The following is a 23,424-nucleotide window of genomic DNA, read 5'->3' as shown; positions in this document are numbered from 1 at the left end:
AAATGCTATTATTGCACAGAGAGAGTCTGTGCAACTTATGTGACTTGTTAAGCACCTTTTTACTCCTGTGCTTATTTAGGCTTGCCTTAACAAAGGGGTTGAATACTTATAGACTCAAAACATTATAGCTTTTAATTTTGAGTAATTCAGTAAACATTTAGAAAAACATAATTCCACATTGACATTATGGGGAATTGTGTGTCGGCCAGTGACAAGCAATCTCAATTTAAATTCAGGCTAAAACAACTAAATGTGTAAGAAGTCAACGGGTGGGAATACTTTCTGAAGGCACTGTAGCGGTAGAGGATGAAGGGGCGTCATTGTAAAATAAGAATGAGTTCTTACCTGACTTGCCTAGTTAAATAAAGGTTCAATTTAAAAAAAATACCATGTGTTCAATATTCATATAATCTCACCTTTGACTTCAAATGTAATCTTCACTGTGCCCCATTTTGTCTGTTCTTTAGAAAGGACCTGAAACTCGATGGGGGACTTGGGAAAGACTTCAGGGGCTGGGAGGTACCAGTTCTTCCTGACAACAAGGAAATTGACACAATGCCGTTAATTTTGCTAAACCAGTCGATACCTGCCAGACATGTTTATTAAATATATGGTATGTGCATGACACAGTAAAATTGTTTTTCCTTAATGAAACGCAACCAAATACGTCAGCATTTTGTTGCCATAGACAACACATTTTTAACAGATACAATATAATAATACGTGCTATTTAATTACGCCCGTAGAGATCCTATTAAATTAGTATATAGTGTATTCAGACTTTTTCCACATTTTGTTACAGCCTTATTCTAAAATGGATTAAATAGCTTTTTTTCCCTAAATTTATAAAATATAGAAATACTTTGCTATGAGACTCGAAATTGAGCTCAGGTGCACCTTATTTCTATTGATCATCCTTAAGATGTTTCTACAACTTGATTGGACATGATTTGGAAAGGCACACACCTTTCTATATAAATGGTGCCACAGTTGACAGTTCATGTCAGAGCAAAACCAAGCCATGAGGTCAAAGGAACTGTCTGTAGAGCTCCGAGACAGGATTTGTGTCGAGGCACAGATCTGGGCAGGTTAACAAAAAAGGTCCCCATCATTCTTTAAATGGAAGAAGTTTAGAACAAAAACTTGGTCACTTTGACAGAGCTCCAGAAGGACAACAATCTCTGCAACACTCCACCAATCAGGCCTTTATGGTAAAGTGGGCAGACGGAAGCAACTCTTCAGTAAAAGGCACATGCTTGGAGTTTGCCAAAAGTCGCCTAAAGGACTCTGACCATGAGAAACAAGATTCTCTGGTCTGATGAAACCAAGATTGAAATCTTTGGCCTGAGTACCAAGCTTCACGTCTGGAAGAAACCTGGTATATCCCTATGGTGAAGCATGGTGGTGGCAGCATCATGCTGTGGGGAGGTTTTTCCAGTGGCAGGGACTGGGAGACTAGTCAGGATTGAGGGAAAGATGAACAGAGCAAAGTACAGAGAGATCCTTGATGAAAACCTGCTCCAGAGCCTCAGACTGGGGTGAAGGTTCACCTTTCAACAGGACAACGACCCTAAGCACACAGCCAAGGCAACGCAGTAGTGTCTTCGGGACAAGTCTCTGAATGTCCTTGAGTGGCCCAGCTAGAGCCTGGACTTGAACCCGATCGAACATCTCTGGACAGACCTGAAAATAGCTGTGCAGCAACGCTCCCCATCCAACCTGACAGAGCTTGAGAGGATCTGCAGAGAAGAATGGGAGAAACTCCCCAAATACAGGTGTGCCAAGCTTGTAGTGTCATACCCAAGAAGACTCAAGGCTGTAATCGCTGCCAAAGGTGCTTCAATAAAGTACTGAGTAAAGGGTCTGAATACTTAAATGTGTAAATGTGATATTTCAGTTGTTTATTTTGTCATTATGGGGCATTTTAGAATAAGATTGTAACGTAACAAAATGTGGAAAATGTAAAGGGGTCTGAATACACTGTATACTACGTATTCTAATTCCTAGTTCTATGGGTATGACTCACTTGACAAGGAACTTGACAGGTAGGAACCAGGGGTAGCCACAGAAAGGCCTGTCCTCCTGACAGCTGGTCCTGATAGTGTCGTTTATCTCTGGTATGATAGGCGTGATGTGCTGCATGCCAGTGTAGTCAAAGCTGTTGATCCACAGACCTGAGTCTCTGCTCTTCACCTGGCCATCCAGACCATGGAAGGTACGAGTGGTGTGCTGACAGGAAGAGAAGAGAGAAAAGGTGAAAAGATATTCAGCAACTCATGGTAGAACACCCGAGGGGGGAGTTGTTTCAAAAGTACATGTTTAGCAGGAGCAGACAAAGACTCAGTCAACATTGACACACAGTTGTTCATTTGAAATATGAGTGTGTTTGTTCTTAAGTCCTGGATAAATAAAAATGAGCTTGGTGGAGCAGGCAGAAAGACAGTCAACATTGCCAGGTTGTCATTGTAATATAAGGTCTGTATTTAATTCATTGAGATACACACACTAAGCCCAATGCATCAGATGATCGTTTATTCAATGTTGTCAGGTGTGTGTGTGTGCGCGTCTAAGCAGAAAGTGCCTGAGATGGTCTCGGGACTAGAACCGTTTGAGGTGTGGGCCAGAGGGGTCGGGTGTGTGTCAGATGGTCTCACCTGAATAAAGACCCGTTTGGGGCGTGGGCCAGAAGGGTCTGCTGTGTAGGGGAAGAACATTCCACACAACACCAGCACCAGAAACACAGTGAACACTGTTCCCAGACCTGCCAACAGCCACTTAGTAGACCTAGCCAAGTAGATGAAGTGGAGCTGGGGGGAGAGAGGGATGAGGGAGAGAATCAAAACACACATCAGATCACTCAAAGCTGTTTAAAGTCATCAGCTGATATGATATTTAATCTTTCTGCCTAATATCCTCCATTCCATGATGGAGAAGGGAGTTGCTGCTGACCTGGTTGGTATTGTATTGTAATAAATATTGCTATGCTGGCGCTTCCAAAGGTTTCTATGGGGATGTTATTTCCACAACGACTACAGTCAGGAACACGTTCCTGTCCTCTTCCCTCTTTTGGAAAGCTAGCTAGTATTAACCATGGTTCTACTCTACTCACAAAGAAGGAGGAGAGGAAGAGTGTGGCGAGGGTGACGAGGGTGGCCAGGACCACGTCAGGGGGGATCTCTGTGCCGCTGCGCCCCAGGATGGGCGTGAAGATCTCAAACACTACCCAGATCAGGAACATGAAGTGGACATAGGGCAGAGCCAGACCCAGCTGGTAGAGAACAGAGTACTTCACCGATGCACCTGGAGACACAGGAGAGATACATTAACTAACCCAGACCCAGCTGGTAGAGAACAGAGTACTTCACCGATGCACCTGGAGACACAGGAGAGATACATTAACTAACCCAGACCCAGCTGGTAGAGAACAGAGTACTTCACCGATGCACCTGGAGACACAGGAGAGATACATTAACTAACCCAGACCCAGCTGGTAGAGAACAGAGTACTTCACCGATGCACCTGGAGACACAGGAGAGATACATTAACTAACCCAGACCCAGCTGGTAGAGAACAGAGTACTTCACCATGCACCTGGAGACACAGGAGAGATACATTAACTAACCCAGACCCAGCTGGTAGAGAACAGAGTACTTCACCGATGCACCTGGAGACACAGGAGAGATACATTAACTAACCCAGACCCAGCTGGTAGAGAACAGAGTACTTCACCGATGCACCTGGAGACACAGGAGAGATACATTAACTAACCCAGACCCAGCTTGTAGAGAACAGAGTACTTCACCTGCACCAAACAAATAAGAGATCAATATAAAACCCTTTCAATTCAAAACTAATCATGTGATACATCAATGTATCGTTGTTGCTGCTGAGCTGTGAAAACGACCTGACAACCTTCTGATTGAAACATCACACTTGATAATAACAATGGGAGCATTGAACAGTATCCACGTCTATCCAATAACCTGTATCCATTTATTGTTCATGAAAAGGAATCTCCTTATGGGAAGCAACTTCTCTATCGATCTACAGTCCATTCGGAAAGTGTTCAGACCTCTTGACTTTTTCCGCATTTTACAGCCTTATTCTAAAATGGATGAAATTGTTTTTTCCCCCCTCATCAAATCTATACATAATACCCCATAATGACAAAGCAAAAACAGGTTTTTAGAAATGTTTGCATATTTATAAAACATTTAAAAACTTAAAAATCACATTTACATATTTATTCAGACCCTTTACTCAGTACTTTGTTGAAGCATCTTTGGCAGCAATTAAAGCCTCGAGTCTTCTTGGGTATGACGTTAGAATCTTGGCAAACCTGTATTTGGAGAGTTTCTCCCATTCTTCTCTGCAGATCCTCTCAAGCTCTGTCAGGTTGGATGGGGAGCGTCGCTGCACAGATATTTTCAGGTCTCTCCAGAGATCTTCGATCGGATTGAAATTTGGGCTCTGGCTGGGGCCACAAGGACATTCAGAGACTTGTCCCGAAGCCACCCCTGTGTTGTGTTGGCTGTGTGCTTAGGGTCATTCTCCTGTTGGAAGGTGAACCTCCTGAGCGCTCCGAAGCAGGTTTTCATCAAGGATCTCTTTGTACTTTGCTCTGCTCATCTTTGCCTCTTTCCTGACTTGTCTCCCAGTCCCTGCCACTGAAAAACCTCCCAAGAGCATGATGGTGCCACCACCATGCTTCACCATAGGGGTGGTGCCAGGTTTCCTCCAGACGTGAAGCTTGGCATTCAGGCCAAAGAGTTCAATCTTGGTTTCATCAGACCAGAGAATCTTGTTTCTCATGGTCTAAGAGTCCTTTAGGTACCTTTTGGCAAACTCCAAGTATGTGCCTTTTACTGAAGAGTGGCTTCCGTCTGGCCACTCTACCATAAAGGCCTGATTGGTGAAGTGCTGCAGAGATGGTTGTCCTTCTGAAAGTTTCTCCCATCTCCACAGAAGAACTCTGGAGCTTTATCAGAGTGACCATCGGGTTCTTGGTCACCTCCCTGACCAAGGCCCTTCTCCCCCAATTGCTCAGTTTGGCCAGGCACTCAGCTCTTGGAAGAGTCTTGGTGGTTCTAAACTTCTTACATTTAAAGAATGATGGAGGCCACTGTTCTTGGTAGCCTTTCCCAGATCTGTGCCTCGACACAATCCTGTCTCGGAGCGCTACGGACAATTCCTTTAACATCATGGCTTGGTATTTGCTCTGACATGCACTGTCAACTGTGGGACCTTATTTGGAAAGGCACACACCTGCCTATATATCATGTCCAATGAATTGGACCTACCACAAGTGGGATCTAATCAAGTTGGAGAAACATCTCAATGATGATCAATGGAAACAGGATGCACCGGAGCTCAATTTCAAGTCTCATAGCAAAGGGTCTGAATACTTGTGTAAATAAGGTATAATTTTTTATTTTTTTAAAGTTTATACATTTGCTAAAATGTCTAAAAACATGTTTTTGTTTTTTCATTATGGGGTATTGTGTGTAGATTGAGGGAAAAAAATGTATCAAATACATTTTCGAATAAGGCTGTAAGTTAACAAAATGTGTAAAAAACTCAAGGTGTCTGAATACTATCTAAATCTATCCATCTATTCGCTCCTCACCTCTGAGTTTAAACTCCCTGGCGAGGAGCAGCTTGGTGGTCAGAGGGAAGGCCACCATCAGCATGGGGACGTAGGCAGAGCAGAGGTCGTTAGCTGTGAGGTAGACTAGGGCACCGCACCACAGCAGCAGGCTCACATCAAAGTAGAGCTCCCCCAGCTCCAGACGACGTACACCCTGCAGGAGGACGACCAGACAGACCAGGTCAGCAACGAACAATCCCTGTCACTGGTGTATTGATACAGTATGCAAGTGGAACACTCAGACAGACAGGTGTCAATAAGGGCAGACACAGACCATCATCCATTCCCCCAAAATAGGCTTATCCATTTAATTGTTATATCAACACCAAGGTCTATCAAAATGTTTTTCTCATCTGGTTACTTGGCTGCATAGTCAACATAAAATTCAGTCAGATTGGTTTTGATGCATGTTTTATTGAGCTGCCTTACACAGACCATGTGAGAACCATGGAGAGAGAGTGAACTTCAGCCCAGATAGACCCACCCTGACATCCCGCAGGCGAATGGCCAGGACTCTGCCTTTCGCTCTCCCTCTACTTCTCTGTTTCTCTCCCTCTACTTCTCTTAGTCTCTCTGTCTCCTACTCTACACACTCTCGTCTCTCTCTCTCCCGGCACCACTTAGTGATGTGTGAATACCAACAAAGGTCCCATTCACAGAGTTTAAAACCACTTCATTATCGCCAGTAATGTGCCTGAATCCCACATAATTCTGACTCTGGTCATGTTGCAAGGAGGAGAATGTTTAATCTACCTCTTAATATCCTCTGTACGTTTACCCTGGCACTGTAGTGAAGTATGAACTACTGCCTTCAACTACAACAGTGGAGACTGACGCCACTCAGTGTCTAGGCCTGGAGCTCTGCCACTCAGTGTCCAGGCCTGGAGCTCTGCCACTCAGTGTCCAGGCCTGGAGCTCTGCCACTCAGTGTCCAGGCCTGGAGCTCTGCCACTCAGTGTCCAGGCCTGGAGCTCTGCCACTCAGTGTCCAGGCCTGGAGCTCTGCCACTCAGTGTCCAGGCCTGGAGCTCTGCCACTCAGTGTCCAGGCCTGGAGCTCTGCCACTCAGTGTCCAGGCCTGGAGCTCTGCCACTCAGTGTCCAGGCCTGGAGCTCTGCCACTCAGTGTCTTTCACAGAGTCGGCCACTCAGTGTCCAGGCCTGGAGCTCTGCCACTCAGTGTCTTTCACAGAGTCGGCCACTACTCTCCTGAAGTTGCCGGTAAAAGGCCACACGAAGAGTCAGCAACCTTTCATGTTGAATGACCATTTATCTTACCATTTCTACCGATCTGCATGTCAGTTGTGATTTTCATATACACATTTTCATGGAACAGTTTCATTTAATTTATAATAACAGTGGTGATTTTCATATACACATTTTCATGGAACAGTTTCATTTAATTTATAATAACGTCTTCGTATTATAAATGTTCTATCCAAATCTAAATGAAAATGATAAACCTACAAAGTACCTTCTATTGCCAGCTTTGTAAAATGTAGCTTATAAAGCCAACAAATAAAAACATTGCTGCCTGCAGGTAGAAATATCCTGAAAATAAATACTCTATAAATCACACTGTCTATGCATAGCCTGTCTGCAATGAACTGGAAACATTGTATCAACTATTAACTTGGGTCCAGCTGAAGCTTGAGCTAGCTAACTTGCGACATTGTATAAAATACTCTGGGCCCTCAGTTTCTCCACACCAGTGAGCTCAGGACAGACACAGCTGTAGACTATTTGCGTAATCAGGTAGGCCTATTTTATGTTTCACGGAATCAGAGCATGACTTTTTTCCCTTTCACGCTGAATTGTTATCGAAAGGGAGAGGGCTGGAAAGATTTTTCAAAAACATTGAGGAACTATTGTCATTCTCAATGGATGTTAAAACAGACTTTGTTTGCTTGCTGTTTTAGGTGAAGAAAACATTACTTTGAGAAGCTCAACAGCTCATTAGTGGTGGTGCGTTATGCCAATCAGATCCCCAATGGGCACACTTCTATGACAACATTTGCACGCAGGCCAGGTAGCCTATTGGCCTATGTGTAATCAGGTGTGCGTCCTTACTCAACATTGACAGGAGCACTCCAATAAAAGACTATGACTAAATTGACAAAACTCGTAAATGGAATGAAATAAACCAAAACTTGTTTCTCACAAGTATAGCAGCATAGGTTGTGCGTTTTGCAAACAATGTGTCCACTCTGACAATGAGAACGGCAAAAGATTGGAATAATATGTTGAATAAATTAACATTGTAGATTAGAAATTATAGGAATTAACATTAAATGTACTACTGGTGATATATGTAATGGTGAATTTATATATACACTAACAATCAAATGCAAACAATTCGCACAATGAAGTTATGAAACAATGAACGTGCACAAATTGGCGGGACAAAACGCATTCTGGGAAAAGACCATTTTGCAGCCACACTCCCCTTCTTGGACTGTGTAATCCCCACTGCCAGATGTAATCACTGAATGTCATCCCTGTTTCACACCTGGTAGTTTGGTGGATGGGACTACCAGCTCTCTGTAACCTAGAGGGCAACTAGTGGGTCCCTCTCCTCTATACCATGTTTCTTGTAGAATGATAATGTCTGTATTTCTGATTTCTATGGTGAAGTCTGGGTTCCTGCTCTTTAGGCCAAAGGCAGATGACCTCAGACCTTGTATATTCCAGGATGAGATAGTAAAAGCTTTGTGTTCCATAGTGTCTAGTTTTGTTTTTGTGTGGTTTAAGCCCGGACCATTAGGTGTGAGCAGAGCATGCTGAGGGTCTGGTGCATGCCTCTTGGGTTGCAGGATGGGGCTTGGGTGGGTGTATTAGTGGAGGTTGGACCCGTTGCTCTACTCAAGGTCTGGGCATGTGCTGCTGCCATGTTGAGGTCCTTGCTGGAGGGGCGGGGGACATGGGCGGGGGCAGAAGTGGGCTGTTCTGTTGACTTCCCTGGGGGGGGAGAATGGCTAGCTCCTACGAGTTGTTCATTGTCGCATCTCAGTTCTCACCTCTTCCTGCAGTGCTGTTTGCTGGGCTGTGTGTTCCTCTATTTCCCAAAGTTCTCTCACCTCAGACCGGAGTGCGGCCAGCTCTCCCAGACAGTCATTTATCTCCACCTTCAGCCCTTCAGGTCCTGTTGGGGGAGGGGGGTGTGGTTGTGCTGGTCTGTTTTGTGATTCTGTGCTGTCTGGCGTGTGTGGACTAGCTCATCATCTCTGAATGTATCCCTCTAGACTATGGGGTGACTCTCCTCGTCTGCAGGGCAGTTTGAAGAGGTCTGATCAGACTAGCTTGGAGTGGGGTAGTCGTCATCAAGTGAGAGCTTCTCCTGCCGTGCTCTTCTGTGGAAGTCTGGACTTCTGCCAATACCCTCTCCCTCTGCCAATACCCTCTCTCTTGAAGGAGGGTGCTGTGCTCTTATAGCAGTGTGCAATGCCCAGGGATAGTCTGTGTAGAAGATTAAGTTGCTTTCTTTCCTATTTTTGTAGCAGTCAGCAAAAAGTGTCTCTGGATTGTCCATGAGGAGCTTCTTTGTAATCCTTCTCTTTTTTTATATCCAAGGGATACTGTACTGTGGTGACCTCTGCAAAGGGGGAATGCATGGAGCGGGGGACAACATTTGGTTGGGGGAGGAACTCTGCTGCCATAGTTGGGCTGAAGGACTTTCACACCTCTCACTTCACACCTTAGTGCTAATTGAAGTTGCAGCAGGATCGGTTCTTTCCTAGCAAGCTTGGTAGCCTTTTAATTTAGCATTCAGCCTGTATAAAGTAAAATATGTAGAGATGATTGTAATGTTATTTTCCTTCTAGGCTTTAGAAGTAGCTTCAGACTGAACATTACTTAAATCAGTTCCAGGTTGGGTGTCTGTTGTGCTTCTATCGCTGGTTGTTGGGTTTTCAGACAGTTTGCTGGATAGCAGTAAGAAACATTAGCAGTGAGAATTTTGTCCAAAACGAGGCTGTGAGTTTGCATTTGGAATTAAGGTTAGGTTGTGGAGGGTAGTATCATGTAAAAAAATAAAATAAATCTAAACTCTTATCTTTTTATAGAATAATTCAGAAAGATTCAGGAGCTCATCTGCTCATGAACTTCCCGGTTAACTGCATCTATAGGCTACACTGAGGGTTTTCTTTCAGACTATCTGGTATTAGTGCTGAAGCTTTCGGGTCTAACTGTACTGCCGCCAAATAGGCCACACGCCTGGGAACGGGCAGAAAAGGTTACCGTCGATCCACGAAGGAAAAAAGGACGATGTCGGAGTTTACTTCAATAAGAGAAAAGCTGTGAAATGTAGAGTGGAAAATAAAGAGAAGGGAGGACCAGAAAGTAATGTTTGGTGAAGTGGTACAAGAGGATGATAACAGTGTTGTGTGGTGATTGTGAGGCGCTATACAAATTCAACAGTCACAAGATCGGACTTCAAATAGGCCAATGACAGGTCAAGGGAACTGTAGCCTGCTGTTCAGATGGGTAAAATGGACACTGAAATCTGGACTCTGACTGTAGGTCTATAACCTCTCACATTGCCTTAACATTAACTCCTGCAGAATTAAACATTTCTTGGTGTAAAATGATACACCAAATGTAGGCTACATTTTGACTGGGGAACAGGAGTGGAGAAATATGATTTATTTCTTTCAGCATCTTGAGAGAATGTGAATGGTCAGTTAGATACCGTCTGTAGAGGTGCTGTAGAGGTGCATCATAAACACTGATAGCACTTCAACCACATTAAATATGCATACAAGCTGAACTGAAATCTAATCAGAAACATGTTGGCGCGTTTACACAGATTTCTATTTCCGTACAACCGGTCAAACTCATGTCCTTCAGAAACTTGGCAAAGAAAATCATTCCTTTTTTTTGTTGCTATTGCATTTCCTCCCCGATCCCTAAACGTCTTTGCTCTGAGAAAGAAGCAGAAATGACAGAGAAAACTTTGAACGCTTCAATCTAGTTGACATTGGTATTCTATCGATTTATGGTGAGCAAGGGTTTATTTAGTCTTTTAGGGCAGTGGTTCCCAAATGTTTTATAGTCCCGTACCCCTTCAAACATTCAACAACCAGCCCTCTGTCAAATAGCACCAGGGTCAGCGCACTGTCAAATGTTGTTTTTTTGCCATCATTGTAAGCCTGCCACACACACACACACACACACACACACACACTTAACAGTGCAGTTTGCCAAGACAGGATACTCTGAGCGCAGCCCAATCCAGAAATCTGGCAGTGGCTTCTAATTCAATTCAATTTTCACAGAACCGCTTATTGCAATTTCGATGAGGCTCTCTTGTTCAGATATCGGGAAGTGGACTGGAGGCAGAGCATGAAAAGGGATAACGAATCCAGTTTGTGTCCTCCGTTTCGGGAAAGTTCCTGAGTAATTGCGCACCCAACTCATTCAGGTGCTTTGCTGTATCACATTTAACATTGTCCGTAAGCTTGAGTTCATTTGCACCCAAAAATTATACAATGATGGAAAGACCTGTGTGTTGTCCTTGTTAATGCAGACAGAGAGGAGCTCCAACTTCTTAAGCATAGCCTTAATTTTGTCCCGTATATTGTATAGAGTTGTGGAGAGTCCATGTAAATCCTAGATTCAGGTCATTCAGATGAGAAAAAACATCACCCAGATAGGCCAGTCGTGTGAGAAACTCGTCATCATGCAAGCGGTCAGACAAGTGAAAATTATGGTCAGTAAAGAAAACTTTAAGCTAGTCTCTCAATTCTAAAACAATTGTGTCAATAGTTTGCCCCTTGACAACCAGCGCACTTCTGTATGTTGTAAAAGCATTACATGGTCGCTGCCCATATCATTGCATAAAATACACAAGAGTTCAGGGGCCTTGCTTTAACAAAGGTAAGCTGTCAGGCATTCCCTTGGCAGAAAGAGCCTTTCGGTGGATGCTGCAGTGTACCCAAGTGGCATCGGGAGCAAATACTTGCAGGCACGTTACCACTCCACTATGTCTCCCTGTCATTGCTTTTGTGCCATCAGTACAGATACCAACACATCTTGACCACCAAAGTCCATTTGATGTCACAAAGCTGTTCAGTACTTAAAAAATATCCTCTCCTGTTGTCCTGGTTTCCAGAAGAGGTCTTTCTTAATTGACCACCCATAAACATAACAGACATATACCACGAGCTGTGCCAGGCCCGCCACGTCTGTTGACTCATCCAGCTGTAACACATAGAATTCACTAGCTTGTATGCAAAGCAGTAATTGTTTCAAAACATCTCCTGCCATGTCACTGATGCGTTGTGAAACAGTGTTGTTTGATAAAGGAATTGTCTGTATTGTTGTTGTTTTTTGCCTTTTCCCTCAGCATTGTCCAAGCCATATCCGAGGCAGCAGGAAGAATTAAGTCCTCTACAATGGGGCTTGCCTGTCCTAGCCACTCGGTAGCTCACCATACAAGACGCTTCTAGACCCTTCTTATTAATGGTATATGTTGCTTTTGATATTGTGTTGTGATTTCGCTGAACACTAGATGGTTACATTTTATTTTTGGCAGTGAAACGAGGCTACTCAGGCGAGAAAAAAAACATCACCCAAATGTACAGCCCCGTTGGAAAATATAAATGGACTGTTTGAACATGTTTATCACATTTTTATTTGGCGTACCCCCGACAGCATTGCACATGCCCCAGTTTGATAATACCTGTCATAGGGCAACATACTGAATCCATAGACATTACAGTCCAAATGGAAAGTATTCAGACCTCTTGACTTTTTCCACATTTTGTTACGTTACAGCCTTATTCTAAAATTGATTGAATCGTTTTTCCCCCCTCATCAATCTACACACAATATCCCATAATGGCAAAGCAAAAACAGGTATTTAGAATTATTACATTTACATAAATATTCGGACCCTTAACTCAGCACTTTGTTGAAGCACCTTTGGCAGCGATTACACCCTCAAGTCTTCTTGGGTATGAAGCTACACCAGTATTTGGGGAGTTTCTCCTATTCTTCTCTGCAGATCATCTCAAGCTCTGTCAGGTTGGATGGGGAGCGTCACTGCATAGATATTTTCAGGTCTCTCCAGAGATGTTTGATCAGGTTCAAGCCCAAGCTCTGGCTTGGCCACTCAAGGACATTCAGAAACTTGTCCCAAAGCCACTCCTGCATTGTCTTGGCTGTGTGCCTGGGGTGGTTGTCCTGTTGGAAGGTGAACCTTCGCCCCAGTCTGAGGCCATGAGCACTCTGGAGCAGGTTTTCATCAAGGATCTCTCTATACCTTGCTCCATTCATCTTTCCCTCGATCCTGACTAGTCTCCCAGTCCCTGCCTCTGAAAAACATCCCCACAGCATGATACTGTCACCACCATGCTTCGCCGTAGGGATGGTGCCAGGTTACCTCCAGATGTGATGAGATTTCAATCTTGGTTTCATCAGACCAGAGAATCTTGTTTCTCATGGTCTGAGAGTTCTTTAGATGCCTGTTGGCAAACTCCAAGTGGGCTGTCATGTTCCTTTTACTGAGGAGGGGCTTCAATCTGGCCACTCTACCATAAAGGCCTGATGGTGGAGTGCTGCAGAGATGGTTGTCCTTCTGGAAGATTCTCCCATCTCCACAGAGGAACTCTGGAGCTTTATCAGAGTGACCATTGGGTTCTTGATCACCTCCCTGACCAAGGCCCTTCTCCCCCGATTGCTCAGTTTGGCTGGGCGGCCAGCTCTAGGAAGAATCTTGCTGGTTCCAAACTTCTTCCATTTAAGAAGGATGGAGGCCACTGTGTTCTTGGTACCCTTCCCCAGATCTGTGCCTCGACACAATCCTGTCTCGGAGCTCTAAGGGCAATTCCTTCTACCTCGTGGCTTGGTTTTTGCTCTGACGTGCGCTGTCAACTGTGGAATAAGGCTGTAGCATCTTAGAATGTGGAAAAGGAAAGCGGTCTGAATACTTTCCCGGATGCACTGAATGACAGAAGAGAAGCTTCATGTATCTAATTATAGACAAGTTTACAAACAAATAGTCTAACCAAATTTTGGAAATTATAAGCAGAAACATATCTAAAATCAGTCAACAACAAAACAAACATCCTGCACCCCCCATTCAGAAAAATGGTTCTGCCGTCTCGGACTAGCCTACAGCTAGAGGGTTAGGTGTGGGCCTCAGATTGTCACATTTTTACATATAGTCGGGTGGTTGTGGATGGGTTATTAGCAGTTGCGGGTGAACAAACAACTGACCCATGCACCACTAACACAAACACACACACGCAGCTCACCCCGTAGTAGAGGTTCTTGGCCAGTGTGTGGATCAGGACCATCGTCCCAGTGGCAGCAGAACCGTACATAAAGATGCATGTATAGAAGTCATTGTACCTAGAAGACAACGGAGAGAAAAAAAACTATATTCATGCAAAATGATATGACTTATACTTCTATAAGTAATGACAATATTCTATATTGTTAAAATAATGAAGTTGTCTTCTAAAGTGTGTGGTAGGGGCGATCCAATATAAACACACAGGAAGAAGATTGACTGGATACATTTACTTCCATACATCTTCTCTTATTATACTCTGGACAGTATGTTATACATGTCTAAATGGTGAAATAAATGTTGTCTAACTAAACTAGAAAATGTACATTTCCTGAAGAAAATGTGTGTTTCAAGTGTTAATACCAGAACATGGATCGTCCTGTCAGCGACACAACCAAGGCTATGATGAGCACTGTCAGCAGAGTGACCAACCAGCTGAGGACGACCACCGCCGTGGCATAGGCCAGCTCCTTGATGTAACGACCTCCTAAGAAAGAGACAGGGACATACAGTACACAGCTAGTCAGGGACGGGGTCAATTCAGGAAGTAAACTGAAATTATATTTTCCCCTGTAGAAAGCCAATGAGGAAAATGTACATTAGAATTAGAATTTCAGTTTACTTCCTGAATTCAAATGGAATTTACCCCAACTCTGCTGTACACAGATAGTCATGAATCATTTAATACACTTTAGAGGAAAATATCCAATAAAGGTCCCCCACATTACCAAACCCATCCTGCTCTGCTGAAACACATAAACCCTTTACACTCGTGGGGATTGGCCTATATGGATAGGGCTAAATAGAAATGTTTCTTACAGAAGAAATATGAAAAGCATAACCATGGTAGGAATTAAAAAGGGAACAATTTGGAGATTATGGGAAAATTATTAGACCAAAGCTGAGGATACCTGACAAAACTGAATCCCAACATTAAACTGTTGATTTTGTGTGTCTTTTACATTTACTGTACTCTTCGATGCATTTGTTCATAACAAAATTCGACAATACTCCTCGCCTTCACACAATTGGTGATGTTGTTTGCGCCATCCAAAACCAGTCCATTATAAATTGCAATCTGGGTCAAGTCGCAATCTATGCTCATGATGTCACTTACCCACATTACTGGGATGGGAGCACTTCTTAAATAGGTAGAGGAAGGTTGCCATGGCAGTCATGTAGTTGATAATGGTACCAACGCGGGCCGGGTACGCCACCACCACCATGCCAAGCAGGTCAAAGAACACCATGTTGCCATGACGATACTCCGACGAGTCCGCCAGCTCCTCAGACATCACCAGGTGCTTCAGTACTGCCAGGATGTTGTCACCTAGGGATACGGGAAGGAGGTTAAGTGTAAATTGGGTACAAAACAGGCCTCTCTTCCAGATGAGATTTAAGGTAGAATTTGTATTTATTAGAGATTGCCATTAGCTGCTAAAAACATAGTTTATGATGAGACTGAGAAGGCATTTCTAAAAAGATGTTACATTTGACATTCAGTCTAAAAGGCTCTTTGGCCTAACAGTTATATCCATGGACATTATTTAGTTTATTTTATCTTTATCTTTTCTAGGCAACTCATTCGATGTCGGCCTAGGAACAGTGGGTTAGCTGCAGAACGACAGATTTTATTTTACATTTTTTAAACTTGTCAGCTCGGGGATTCGATCTTGCAACCTTTCGGTTACTAGTCCAACGCTCTAACCACCAGGCAACCTGCCGCCCCATTAGATGAGAGGGTTTGTCTGATCAAATACCAGCTGGATTAGATTGGTGTTGTGCCCTTTAGCCTGAAAAGCTGCAGTGATTCGCTGGTATACCGAGTAGTGCTTCAATAGAAGCATTTTCTAAACAAACAATGCAATGTATCAATCATTAAACCAACAACAGACAGACAAAGGGACCAGTGGGAGGATGAAAAACATGAATGTGCTGCATTCTATGCCAAGACAACATCAATCCCTAAACAAATAGAACACAAAATGCAGGGATACATAAACGTATTGTGTTTGTCTAGCATAGCGTTAGTGCATTGTGATTACGCTTAGGGATGGGTCAGTTGTGCTGCCTGTCTGTGATGTCCCCTGCTGTCGGTGGGTTATGAATGATCTCAGTATGCTGCAGAGCTGGGTTCAAATAATATAGAAAATTATTTAAAAGCTTTGTCTGTGCTTGATTGAGCTTGCCTGGCTTAAATGGACCAATATAAATGTCCAAAACAACAAATCGCACACATCTGGCACTCCATGGTAAGCTAGACTAGAGAAAATGCTTAAATGATTTGAAAGATTTCCAATAGTAACTGAACCAAGGTCTGGTATGCTGCTCGTGCATCTCCCCTCTCTGTTTGCTTGAAAACACAAAAGTAAGTAAACAGCAGCCTAGACCTGGTAAAATGGCCAGCCGTGCACAAAGCTCCATTGTTCCAGTGTTCCGTTTGATATCTCCACGGAGTCCGTTCTGCCCCCAGAACGCAAACATAAAGCATTGCTTTCATTTGGACATTGGCTGCCTGGTAGCCTGGAAACCAAACTGATTTAGCTGTATTTAAACTGAAACAGTGGTGAGCCACAGCTTTCAGTCTGGTTTAAGCAGGCTAGCTTGGCTGGTCCTCTGGGTTGGGGGAAACTAGGCCTTGTCATACTGAAATTATTTGATGTTTAGAGTTTCACTAATTCCCTCCACCCAGTCGGAGATTAAGAATTACACTACAAATTGACAAAGGAATAAGTGATTTGCATCTAGTTTTGAAGCAGAACTAAGAGCATTTATCTTTAGTAGTTTTGAACCAGATTACAACCAGAACTAACAGCATGTACACTTGAAGTCGGAAGTTTACATACACCTTAGCCAAATATATTTAAACTCAGTTTCACAATTCCTGACATTTAATCATAGTAAAAATTCCCTGTCTTAGGTCAGTTAGGATCACCACTATATTTTAAGAATGTGAAATGTCAGAATAATAGAGAATGATTTATTTCAGCTTTTATTTCTTTCATCACATTCCCAGTGGGTCAGAAGTTTACATACACTCAATTAGTATTTGGTAGCGTTGCCTTTAAATTGTTTAACTTGGGTCAAACGTTTTGAGTAGCCTTCCACAAGCTTCCCACAATAAATTTAATTTTGTCCCATTCCTCCCGACAGAGCTGGTGTAACTGAATCAGGTTTGTAGGCCTCCTTTCTCGCAAACACTTTTTCAGTTCTGCCCACACATTTTCTATAGGATTGAGGTCAGGGCTTTGTTATGGCCACTCCAATACCTTGACTTTGTTGTCCTTAAGCCATTTTGCCATAACTTTGGAAGTATGCTTGTGGTCATTGTCCATTTGGAAGACCCATTTGCGACCAATCTTTAACTTCCTGACTGATGTCTTGAGATGTTGCTTCAATATATCCACGTAATTTTCCATCCTCATGATGCCATCTATTTTGTGAAGTGCACCAGTCCCTCCTGCAGCAAAGCACCCCCACAACATGATGCTGCCATCGTCGTGCTTCACAGTTGGGATGGTGTTCTGCGGCTTGCAAGCCTCCCCCTTTTTCCTCCAAACATAACAATGGTCATTATGGCCAAACAGTTCTGTTTGTTTCATCAGACCAGAGGACATTTCTCCAAAAAGTACGATCTTCGTCCCATGTGCAGTTGCAAACCGTAGTCTGGCTTTTTTAATGGCGGTTTTGGAGAAGTGGCTTTTTCCTTGCTGAGCTGTCTTTCAGGTTATGTCGATATAGGACTTGTTTTACTGTGGATATATATCATTTTGTACCTGTTTCCTCCAGCATCTTCACAAGGTCCTTTGCTCTTGTTCTGGGATTGATTTGCAGTACATTCATCTCTAGGAGACAGAACGCGTTCACTTCCTGAGCGGTATGACGGCTGCGTGGTCCCATGGTGTTTATACTTGTGTTTATGCAGATGAACGTGGTAACTTCAGGCATTTGGAAATTGCTTCCAAAGATGAACCAGACTTGTGGGGGTCAACAAATTTTTTCTGAGGTCTTGGCTGATTTCTTTTGATTTTCCCAAGATGTCAAGGCACTGAGTTTGAAGGTAGGCATTGAAATACATCCACAGGTACACCTCCAATTGACTCAAATTATGTCAATTAGCCTATCAGAAGCTTCTAAAGCCATGACATTTTCTGGAATTTTCCAAGCAGTCAAATTAGTGTATGTAAACTTTGACCCACTGGAATTGTGATACAGTGAATTATAAGTGAAATAATCTGTCTGTAAACAATTGTTGGAAAAATTACTTGTCATGCACAAAGTAGATGTCCTAACCGACTTGCCAAAATGTTAGTTTGTTAACAAGAAATTTGTGGAGGGGTTGAAAAACGAGTTTTAATGACTCCAACCTAAGTGTACGTAAACTTCTGACTTCAAATGTATCTATAGTAGTTTTGGACCAGATTACAACCAGAACTAACAGCATGTATCTATAGTAGTTTTGGACCAGATTACAACCAGAACTAACAGAATGCATCTATAGTAGTTTTGGACCAGATTACAACCAGATGTGAGAGCATGCATCTAGTTTTGGATCAGATTACAACCAGAACTAACAGCATGTAGCTATAGTAGTTTTGGACCAGATTACAACCAGAACTAAGAGCATGTAGAGTGGGGCAAAAAAGTATTTAGTCAGCGACCAATTGTGCAAGTTCTCCCACTTAAAAAGATGAGGCCTGTAATTATCATCATAGGTACACTTCAACTATGACAGACAAAATGAGAAGAAAAAAAATCCAGAAAAATCACACTGTAGAATTTTTAATGAATTTATTTGCAAATTATGGTGGAAAATAAGTATTTGGTCAATAACAAAAGTTTATATCTCAATATTTTGTTATATACCCTTTGTTGGCAATGACAGAAGTCAAACGTTTTCTGTAAGTTTTCACAAGGTTTTCACACACTGTTGCTGGTATTTTGGCCAATTCCTCCATGCAGATCTCCTCTAGAGCAGTGATGTTTTGGGGCTGTTGCTGGGCAACACGGACTTTCAACTCCCTCCAAAGATTTTCTATGGGGTTGAGATCTGGAGACTGGCTAAGCCACTCCAGGACCTTGAAATGCTTCTTACGAAGCCACTCCTTCGTTGCCCGGGCGGTGTGTTTGGGATCATTGTCATGCTGAAAGACCCAGCCACGTTTCATATTCAATGCCCTTGCTGATGGCAGGAGGTTTTCACTCAAAATCTCACGATACATGGCCCCATTCATTCTTTCCTTTACACGGATCAGTTGTCCCGGTCCCTTTGCAGAAAAACAGCCCCAAAGCATGATGTTTCCACCCCCATGCTTCACAGTAGGTATGGTGTTCTTTGGATGCTACTGAGCATTCTTTGTCCTCCAAACACGACGAGCTGAGTTTTAACCAAAAAGTAATATTTTGGTTTCATCTGACCATATGACATTCTCCCAAACTTCTTCTGAATCATCCAAATGCTCTCTAGCAAACTTCAGACGGGCCTGGACGTGTACTGGCTTAAGCAGGGGGACACGTCTGGCACTGCAGGATTTGAGTCCCTGGCGGCGTAGTGTGTTACCAATGGTAGGGTTTGTTACTTTGGTCCCAGCTCTCTGCAGATCATTCACTAGGTCCCCCTGTGTGGTTCTGGGATTTTTGCTCACTGTTCTTGTGATCATTTTGACCCCACGGGGTGAGATTATCAGTGGTCTTATATGTCTTCCATTTCCTAATAATTGCTCCCACAGTTGATTTCTTCAAATCAAGCTGCTTACCTATTGCAGATTCAGTCTTCCCAGCCTGGTGCAGGTCTACAATTTTGTTTCTGGTGTCCTTTGACAGCTCTTTGGTCTTGGCCATAGTGGAGTTTGGAGTGTGACTGTTTGAGGTTGTGGACAGGTGTTTTTTATACTGATAACAAGTTCAAAACAGGTGCCATTAATACAGGTAACGAGTAGAGGACAGAGGAGCCTCTTAAAGAGGAAGTTACAGGTCTGTGAGAGCCAGAAACCTTGCTTGTTTGTAGGTGACCAAATACTTATTTTCCACCATAATTTGCAAATTAATTAATTAAAAATCCTACAATGTGATTTTCTGGATTTTTTTCCCTCATTCTGTCTGTCATAGCTTAAGTGTACCTATGATGAAAAGTACAGGCCTCTCTCATCTTTTTAAATGGGAGAACTTGCACAATTGGTGGCTGACTAAAAACTTTTTTGCCCCACTGTATCTATAGTAGTTTTGGACCAGATTACAACCAGATGTGAGAGCATGCATTTAGTTTTGGATCGGATTACAACCAGAAGTGAGAACATGAATCTAGTTTTGGATCAGATTACAACCAGAACTAACAGCATGCATCTATAGTAGTTTTGAACCAGACTACAACCAGAAGTGAGAACATGAATCTAGTTTTGGACCAGATGTTAGGATAAAGCTGAATTACTTGTAAAACAGATCCTGGTCCATTTATCATGGTGGTAGTGGACAGACCAAGACCTTCGAAGATATGGGAAAATACTCTTTTCACGCCACTTCAATACCGAACTGCTTTCTCGCAGCAAGTTAAGAGAATTTTAACGTAGCAGGTTAGTAGAATTAACGTAGCAGGTTAGGAGAATTAACGCAGCAGGTTAGGAGAATTAACGTAGCAGGTTAGTAGAATTAACGTAGCAGGTTAGTAGAATTATCGCAGCAGGTTAGGAGAATTAACGTAGCAGGTTAGGAGAATTAACGTAGCAGGTTAGGAGAATTAACGTAGCAGGTTAGTAGAATTAACGTAGCAGGTTAGGAGAATTAACGTAGCAGGTTAGTAGAATTAACGTAGCAGGTTAGTAGAATTATCGCAGCAGGTTAGGAGAATTATGCTAACATTTGTAAACAATCACATATACAGTATCTCTTGTGCGTGGGAATACTTTTGGAGACATTTCCAAAATTAAAATAACTTGCAGTTCATTTGCCTGTGGTTTTACAGTCTTATGTCCAACAATAAAAAAATTGCTCAGAAAACTTGGGGAACCAAATAAATCCTGCGGGGTGCCAGTTAGGGAACCCTGCTTTAAGATATACTCTCTCACCTTCCTCGTCTGTTCTTTCTCCACCATACAGGGTTAGACTGCTATGTTGTTCAAAATAGCTCCTCAGGCTAGTAATATCTCATGACTGTCTTGATGGGCTGCTTCTATTTTAGATACTTTATTTCCCCCACCACTGTTTATGTGTGGATAAGTTTATGCTACTTGGTAGTTTGAGGTTAGAGTAGAGTGCTTGGTTGAGCAGTATGTGGTGTTTATGCTACCTGGTAGTTAGAGGTTAGAGTAGAGTGCTTGGTTGAGCAGTATGTGGTGTTTATTCTACCTGGTAGTTAGAGGTTAGAGTAGAGTGCTTGGTTGAGCAGTATGTGGTGTTTATTCTACTTGGTGGTTAGAGTAGAGTGCTTGGTTGAGCAGTATGTGTGCCACAGACAGTGGAGGGTGTTTAAGCTACCTTGGCGTGAAGGTTAGAGGAGAGTGCTTGGTTGAGCAGTATGTGGTGTTTATGCTACCTGGTAGTTAGAGGTTAGAGTAGAGTGCTTGGTTGAGCAGTATGTGTGCTACAGACAGTGGGGGTGTTTAAGCTACCTTGGCGTGAAGGTTAGAGGAGAGTGACCGTTGGTAGAGGTTGAGCAATGTGAGGTGTGCTATAGCCGACTGCAGATTGTGTTTACACTACCAGGGAGTTAAGTGCTTGTTTGAGCAGTCATTTTCATTAATGGATGGAATGTGGAGAGAGAGTAGGGAGCAGAGAGGGACTACCTAGCTGTGTTGAGGACTAGGTTGTGAGCTACAGCCTATGGTACAGTAGCACTATCATTGATAAATGAGATATGGAGAGGGCAGGAGGGAGGGAGAGAGGGAAGGAGGGAGCAGACGGAGGGTAAAACACACTGTAATGGGTCAGAGTGCTCATCTGAAGTGGGCTCTGAGGAATAGAAAGAGGTTGTCTGTCTATACTAAAGTCAGTCTGATTGTCCAGTTGTTTGGAGTCATTTGTAAACTAACCTACAGCAGATCTGTCTATCTGGCATTCTGAGCTGAGCGTAGCCTACAGCAGATCTGTCTGTCTGGCGGCCTGAGCTGAGCCGAGCAAGGGAGCACAAAGAGGAGAGGAGAGAAGAAGAGAAGGTTATGAGAGGTGTAGATTGCCCATCTGGCCTGAGCTGAGCATTGGCATGTGGAGAGACAGAGTGAAGTTGATGGAGGGAGGTATAGCTTGCCTGATCTGATGGCGGGCGTTAGTGACCGTCCAGGACACAGCTCTGTTCACCTCAGCGTCTGGCACATCGCCACGTGAGCCAGCAGAGTGTGGTGCTGCAGTGACATGCTTGGTCCACCCTGGGAAGAAGGCATAGCCCACTTCCTCGTGCTTAACCCCCACCAACAAGGACCTGAGCTGAGCTAGCCAAACACCACGGACTCCCAGACAAATTCATCACCAGCCTCAGATTGGAGACGGAGAAACAGCACTCTTACCACACACAGACAACAGTCTCTGTTCATAAAGGAGAAAGCACTGTTATGGGGCCCGTAGAACTTACCTGCCCTCTGGATGGAGTCGGTCAATATTCTGTCGGATGTGTCGTACTTGGTGTGGTAGAGGAAACCGTTCTCAATGAAGGCCAAATCAATTCCTACAGAGACACACAGAGAGGGACAAGAGGGTCAGGTCAGTGAGATTAACAATGCTCAGGTAGGCAGGTAGGGGGAATGGGAATTAACTGTTCATCTAGAGGCTAATGAGAAACACACTAAAGGATGAACTCAGACAACCATTAAATAAAGTGAAGGCAGTCGGCTAGTCTGCCAGTAGGCATGGCAGCAGAGCGGAGATCTAAGAAGGCAGAAGTTTTACCCTACCTGGAATGTTTCCAAAATCCCTGTAGATGCGGAAGTCCGTGTCAGATGGGATCACACCGCTCTGGAAGACTTCCTGTCCCACCACCGAGGCAAAGGGATGTTTGGCAGCATGGACATAGGCCTGGACCAACCAGGGGTTCTCAGGACCTGTGTGTGTGTGTGTGTGTGTGTGTGTGTGTGTGTGTGTGTGTGTGTGTGTGTGTGTGTGTGTGTGTGTGTGTGTGTGTGTGTGTGTATGTGTGTGTATATATGCGTGTGTGTGTGTGTCAATGAAGGAGAGCCAAGACAGGAGGGACTCGTAAAAGATGTGAAACCACCACTTTAAACTTGTACATAGAGTCCATCCTTTAAAGCGGGTTCTTAAACGTTTTCAGCCTTGGACCCAAATTAGAAATTCTGTGTTTTCCTGGGACCCAAGCTTAGGAAAATATGGAACTATACGTAAATATAGGTACATTTCATTGCCGTTATGCCTAAAACAAATGCAATATAGACAAAAACAAATAATGAAATACCCGTATAAATATCTATTCATGTTTATTTTACCCATTAAAAACACTCTGATCTGTAAAGGTTGGAACTGTAGCTGTTGAAATACAATAAATCA

General features: G+C 43.3%; 1 protein-coding gene across 1 annotated transcript in view; it reads right to left on the bottom strand.

The window, feature by feature from the left end:
- Window positions 1-23,424, bottom strand: part of LOC135548124 (endoplasmic reticulum metallopeptidase 1) — a 51,975-nt gene that overhangs the window by 13,779 nt on the left and 14,772 nt on the right. The window contains exons 5-14 of the mRNA XM_064977414.1: window positions 22,818-22,964; window positions 22,499-22,591; window positions 15,056-15,268; window positions 14,302-14,425; window positions 13,901-13,997; window positions 5,627-5,801; window positions 3,110-3,300; window positions 2,655-2,807; window positions 2,027-2,229; window positions 417-532 (exon numbers count right to left, since the gene is read on the bottom strand). Coding sequence (XP_064833486.1) covers window positions 417-532; window positions 2,027-2,229; window positions 2,655-2,807; window positions 3,110-3,300; window positions 5,627-5,801; window positions 13,901-13,997; window positions 14,302-14,425; window positions 15,056-15,268; window positions 22,499-22,591; window positions 22,818-22,964 — 1,512 coding nt within the window. The remainder of the gene's footprint in view (window positions 1-416; window positions 533-2,026; window positions 2,230-2,654; window positions 2,808-3,109; window positions 3,301-5,626; window positions 5,802-13,900; window positions 13,998-14,301; window positions 14,426-15,055; window positions 15,269-22,498; window positions 22,592-22,817; window positions 22,965-23,424) is intronic.

Source organism: Oncorhynchus masou, chromosome 11, assembly GCF_036934945.1.
Source record: "Oncorhynchus masou masou isolate Uvic2021 chromosome 11, UVic_Omas_1.1, whole genome shotgun sequence".
Lineage (NCBI taxonomy): Eukaryota > Metazoa > Chordata > Actinopteri > Salmoniformes > Salmonidae > Oncorhynchus > Oncorhynchus masou.
The sequence above is the reverse complement of the archived record's forward strand: the minus strand, read 5'-3'. Positions and strand labels throughout refer to the sequence as shown.